The following is a 5,828-nucleotide window of genomic DNA, read 5'->3' as shown; positions in this document are numbered from 1 at the left end:
CTGTTTTTATTTAATACTCGTAATTAGCGGTCAAAATACTTTTTAGAAATTCTAGGGAAGAAACTAAACAGAGAAAGGATTTAGCTCAATTTTTTTCTCTCTCTAATCGGTGTGGGTCAGGTTTGAACCTGAGGACTGAGGTAGCCAAACCAAGGAAACAGCCAATGCGAACACTTGCTCAGAATCGTTGGTGCCCGTAGCTTAGAACGGAACGGGTCCCGTTCGTTCTCTTCCTCCGTTCCTAATCCTCCGCGTCGTCGTCGTCGGATTCCTAGAGAAGGGGCGATGGCCTGGCATGCCTCACGAGCCGTAAGAGGAGCATCAGGTTTAGGGAGCGGGTCGATGGCGGTCACCCCGGCGACGGGGAGGATCCCCGTTCGTGCGCCGCCTTGGATTGCCTCGAGCCCTCGTCACGCTTGGGATACCCCTCCACCTCGTCACGCGGGAGTCCCGGAGGTCAAACCCGTCAAACTTCACCCACCCCCCGCGGGTAGGGTTTCGGGCTCGCGGGCACGGGATGATACACCTAGTCGTGATCGAGACCCGGATGATGAGGAAGGGGCAGTTCTGGAATTCTTCGGACAATTGTGGTTTATCCCCGAAACACCCCCGCCGCAGCCTAGGGTTGGGTTTGGCAAGGGCGGCGTCGCGAGAGATGACCTAGTCTGGATCGAGAAGAAGCTGTGGGAGAGCAATTCCTTCACACCCGAGGATTGTTTTCCAGTTGGTGATGCTGATGTGTGGAGCAAATCACTAGCAAAATTGAGTTTCGCCGAGAGGATCTGGGGGCGTGGTGAGAAGCGAAGCTTTGTGCAAGTAGTCAAATCCATGACGGGCAGGGCAGAGGAGGAAGGCCGCGGACCGAGAAGGTGCCTGGGAAGATTGGCATGGAGGATTCCCGCCGCCGCATTCGTACCCGCCGCCGCCGAGGCCTGGGTTCTACCTGCCACCACCGCCATATGGATACTATCCTCTAGGTCCGAATCCCCTCCAGCCACCGCCTTTCCCCCCACCTCCATATAATCAACGACCACAGCAATACAATCACCGGCCGAGAAACTTCAATCAGGGAGGCAGAGGTAAACAAGGTTATGGACAACAGCAACAGACTCAGAAAGGTAATCAATCTGTCTTGCAGAAACCTATGGGAGCAGGCTCTTGTAGTGGTAGTGAGATAGGTGATGGGGATGCTAACAAGAAAAGCAGTGAGGAAGATCTAAATCTGCACCCTCAGAAATTCCCTCAAGTAATCTGCTTCAATTGTGGAGAAACCGGCCACTTCAGCTCTGGGTGTGTCAAACCTAAAGTTTGCTTCATGTGCTTTTGCAAGGATCATGTTGTTGAGAATTGTGATGAATGGAAGAAACCACAGCCTGCAGCTCAGTTTTATGGGAGTGCAAACAGAGGGTTAGGCTTCTACCATGTTGATGTAGCTAACAGGGAGGGGAGATTCAAACATTGGGCTGGCTTTGAGAATTATGGTGTGTTCACAGTAGAGGAAGGTTTCTTGGAAGAAGATGAAATCATCAAGACCCTGAGGCAGCAGGTGGATAAAAATTGGGCTTGGAAGTTACTGAGAATGGATGAGTTCAGATTCTTAGTGAAATTTCCACCATATATTAGAGTAGAAAGCAAAGTGTTGGGTGAAGCTACCTACTTCTATCTGAAGAGCAATTCTGTGATGGCATCACTGAGAGTCTGGAATGGGGATATTGAGCCAGTTGGGCAGCTAATGGAAGCCTGGATACAAATCAGAGGTGTTCCCCCCAAATGGAGTGACTGGACAACTATAAGAGAAATAGCCTCTACCTTAGGAAAGATGATAGAGGTGGATTGGCAGACACTTTTCTCAAGCTTCTTCACTGTGATTAGGGTGAAAATCAATTGCAAAGATCCAAGAAAGATTCCTGACCGTAGAGTTATGGAGATGGCTGATAAACTATATATGATCAGCTTTGAGGTGGAGGAGCTTGATAAGCTGAAAGAAAAAATGGAAGAGCTGAATGATGGGTTAGATCCTAGTCACAAAGGGGATGAAGATGGAGGTGAAAGGCCAGAAGAGGAAGAGGATTATAAACCAGAGAATGAGCTCCCTCCCACTAGTGACCTAGACAATGGAAATGGATGCTCTGGAAAACAGGTGGACAATCCAAACAACAATAGTGGGAAGAAAACAGATTCTGTGAGGAAGGCCATGCTGTTGTTTGATGAAAAAAAGAGAAGGAGACATATTAGGGGCAGCAGATCCAATACCATCTTGTACAAGTCTTCTGAGAGCTATGGAATTGACAGACTCTGATGAAGAATCAGACCTCCTAGTCTCTGGAGAGGGAGGAGAGGATAATGAGTTTTCCACTTTGCCAAAAGAATGGCTCTGTCCCGATCTTGGACTTGTTAGTGCAGCAGTGGAAGATGGTGCTGAAAACAGTCAGAGCTCTGTGGAACAGGGGGGTAAGCTTTTCAGCCCTGAGGTGGCGCCAGTGGGAAAGAAGAAAAAAGTGGAAAAGAAGAAATGTGGTCCAATAGAAGTAGAAAGAAGGAGCACAAGGGGAAACAATAATGGCAGATCAGTTTTGGAGAAAGCCCAGGAGATTAAAAGAAAATGGAATGAATGTGATGGCAAAGGTACAAAACCAACACCCACCTCTATCTCGAGTTCTGATTTATCAAATGTTGCTAATGCTATTGGTATCTCTAACAAGGATGGCAGTCCTGTTAGAGACACTCATGTTACTCAGTTTGAGTTAGAAGAAAAAAGCAGAGGCATCTGCTTTAGTGACTCATGTAGTTTCTGTTATGTGTCTAGTAGCGATAATGTAGATGGGAGTCTTATTTCTGTAGAGCAGGGTCCTGCTTCTAAGACTATCCCCGAAGACAGACTTCCTGGAAAGGGAGCTGCAAGTCCCATATCTGGTTTACATATAGAAGTAGATAGAAAAAATCCAAACAAAAAAATAAATAAAAGGCCTTTTCTGGAACATTAGGGGCTTAAACAAATTAGGTAGAGTTCCTGCCCTAACTTCTAAAATTAGAGATAATCATGTTGATTTTGTTGGTGTTATGGAGACCAAAAAAGAATGCTTCACCCCTGGCATCTTGAGGTCTCTAACTGGAAATACACCCTTCAACTGGTGTCACCAACCTACTAGAGGCTCTGCTGGTGGCATCCTCTTAGGAGTGAATTCAGACTTGTCTGTGCTGACAGTAGGAGATATTCTACAATTTTCCATCAGTGCCATGGTTATGGATAAGAAAACTGATTTTAGCTGGAAAATTGTTGTAGTCTATGGCTCTCCTTATGAGGATGGTAAGCAAGATTTTATTGATGAGCTTCACCATGTAATGGGTACTTGGTCTGGTCCCATTATTATTGGTGGCGACTTCAATTTAGTTAGATTTGCTACTGACAAAAGTAACCAGAACATCAGCCATAGATGGGGTGATGCTTTCAATGAGTGGATTAGTAAATGGGGGCTGTTAGAATTAGATCCCTCAAATAAACTTTATACTTGGACAAACAATCAGGAAAATATTGTTCTGGCCAGAATAGATAGGATTTTTATTTCTACTGACTGGGAGGCTGCTTTTCCCATGGCTAGAGTTAAGGCTTTGGAGAGGCCTCCTAGTGACCATAACCCTTTACTCCTAGATTCTGGAGACAATATTTTTGAAGCATCCCCTCATAAGAGAAGACTTAAAAGTGATACAATATCAGTCCCAGGAGGCTGATAACACTTTTATTACATCAGATCGTACGTCACCGTATAACTCTACGCGGAAGTGGGCAGTGAAGCGCGACTATCACGAGAATGACAAATAACACCCACACAACGATATTAACTATGAAGAGGGGGTCATCAGAGTCTTGCGCCATACGGAACTTCCTGCGGGTGACCCTATCCACAGGCAAAGTTGGGTGCAGGACGGAACCTCTACTCAACGTCTTCGGGAACGAAGTCTGGATCTTCCTTTGTAAAAATTAAGAATGGGGTGAGTACAAACAAACTCAGCAAGTCTAACCACACCCACGGAGGGGGTATAAACATAATATAATGCACAGGGTAAATCAAGGAGAAGGCTAGGGTTTATTTTGCGGAAAGCAAATTTTTATGCAGGGGTTCATTCGAAAGAAAGGATTTTCAAAGCAAGTTTTTTCCTTGTACTGGGTAACACGTAGTGTTGATCCACACAGAATCCAAGTTTTAAGCTGCTACCGGACTCCTCATCCGCCGTAGCACACGGCACAACTGCCGGACGCTTTTCCAAAATAACTCACGCCAACCCATCCAATCCCAGAAGAAACACTAGTTATGTGATCACACCGTAACTCGCCCAATACCGTGGGCACGGCTATTCGAATAGATTCTTAACTCTACAGAGGTATGCAACTTTACCCACAAGCGGGGCACCACAACACGATCACCTTAGTGTCGGTGCAGATCCCAACAAAGCCATTACCCACCTTAGCTAGACCTGACTAGCCACCACGGGATCTACCTAGGGAGTCATCGACCTATCACCGAGGTATAACCGGGGCATAAGTCACACAGAGCATATCCCTCCTCCTTGGTCACCCGTTGCTCTCAGCTCTCCTGATGGCTATCAGACTAACTAGTGGGGTTTATGCTAAGCCGTTGCCCATTCAATGGTCGAGTGGTTTGCACGATAGTGGAGTTAGGTGAGATGACACACCAACTCGGTCCTTAGTTGTGACGAGATGAATATCTCCCTTCCTTGCTCTACCACTCGGGTATGAGCACACCATTTGGCAATTCACATAGAAGTGACATCCATCTCGTCTATACTCATCTTTCGAAAATTTCACATTTTCCCTTCCCACACACACCCACACATTTTCTTTTTATAAAATAAGTCATATCGTGTTTAAGGTCCTAAGCGTTCTAGCAGCGATTAACGTCCAAACAAATCACATTCAGACATTAATCTAGGTGGTCAAGGAATGGTTATAACAAATCAAGGAGTGGCTATCCAACTATGTTTTCAGCAGGCAAAACATATGCAGTTTTGTAAAACAGGACAAAAGGTTGTGTTTATAAAAGCTAGGACAAAATATGCATCAAAGGGCGGGATTGAACTTGCCGTCTTCAAAGCGTTCCGGGAAGTCCTGATCGGGGTGCTGTCCTTCGGGTTCAGGATCGTGGAACTGGTCCTCGTTCACTTGCTTGCCGTACCGCTCGTCGACGGGTTCTCCCTCGTTCACACCGTGATCTACGACGTAAACAAACAAACACCCAATTAAGAAAAAGAAATAAAGGTTTTATTGTGGAGCTCGAATTGGAAACAATTAAGATATGAAAATAGAAGTAATATTTTTGGGTGGTTTCCTAATGGCATGGTCAAAACTATTTTAGAAATGGCATGGTAAAGTTTCAGGTCGATCAGAGATTGTTTGGCGCATGAAATGATAGGTTACAGAGAGGTTTTGGGTTAAATAAGAAGTCAGGGACCAGTTTGTAATTATTTCTGAGGAGACAGGGGCTTGATTGGTATTTTAGAAAATACCCGGGTTATTATGAAAAAGGTCAGGGGTTTATTTAGAAATATGTTTATATGGGGGAAGGATTTATTTGGAATATAATAAAGGAGAGGGTTTATTTTGCAAAAGTATTAGAGAGGTGGGAGGTTTCTTAACAGAATAGAGAAAAAGGCAGGGGGTTTTGTGCAAAAGCTCCTGTCTTCTTCCTCCCTTTTCCCGTGGAACAGGGGAGGGGGCGGCGCTCTGGCGGCGGCCTGAGGACGGCGCCCTGGGGCTCGACAGCACTTCGTGAGGAGGGGGAAAAGGAAGAGGGCGGCACGGGGAGTGGATT

At 45.8% G+C, this 5,828-nt stretch overlaps 1 protein-coding gene across 1 annotated transcript; it reads left to right on the top strand.

The window, feature by feature from the left end:
- Positions 1–1,144: 1,144 nt before the first annotated feature.
- Positions 1,145–2,299, top strand: LOC120675112. The gene has a single exon (XM_039956203.1). It carries the CDS (start codon positions 1,145–1,147, stop codon positions 2,297–2,299), a length of 1,155 nt encoding a protein of 384 aa, XP_039812137.1.
- Positions 2,300–5,828: the final 3,529 nt, after the last annotated feature.

This window comes from Panicum virgatum, chromosome 5N (assembly GCF_016808335.1).
Source record: "Panicum virgatum strain AP13 chromosome 5N, P.virgatum_v5, whole genome shotgun sequence".
NCBI lineage: Eukaryota > Viridiplantae > Streptophyta > Magnoliopsida > Poales > Poaceae > Panicum > Panicum virgatum.
This window is presented reverse-complemented; position numbering and strand designations above follow the sequence as displayed.

Excerpts from the sequence above, each read along its gene's own strand:
- LOC120675112 (XM_039956203.1), top strand. The coding sequence starts at position 1,145 with ATGGGAGCAGGCTCTTGTAGTGGTAGTGAGATAGGTGATGGGGATGCT.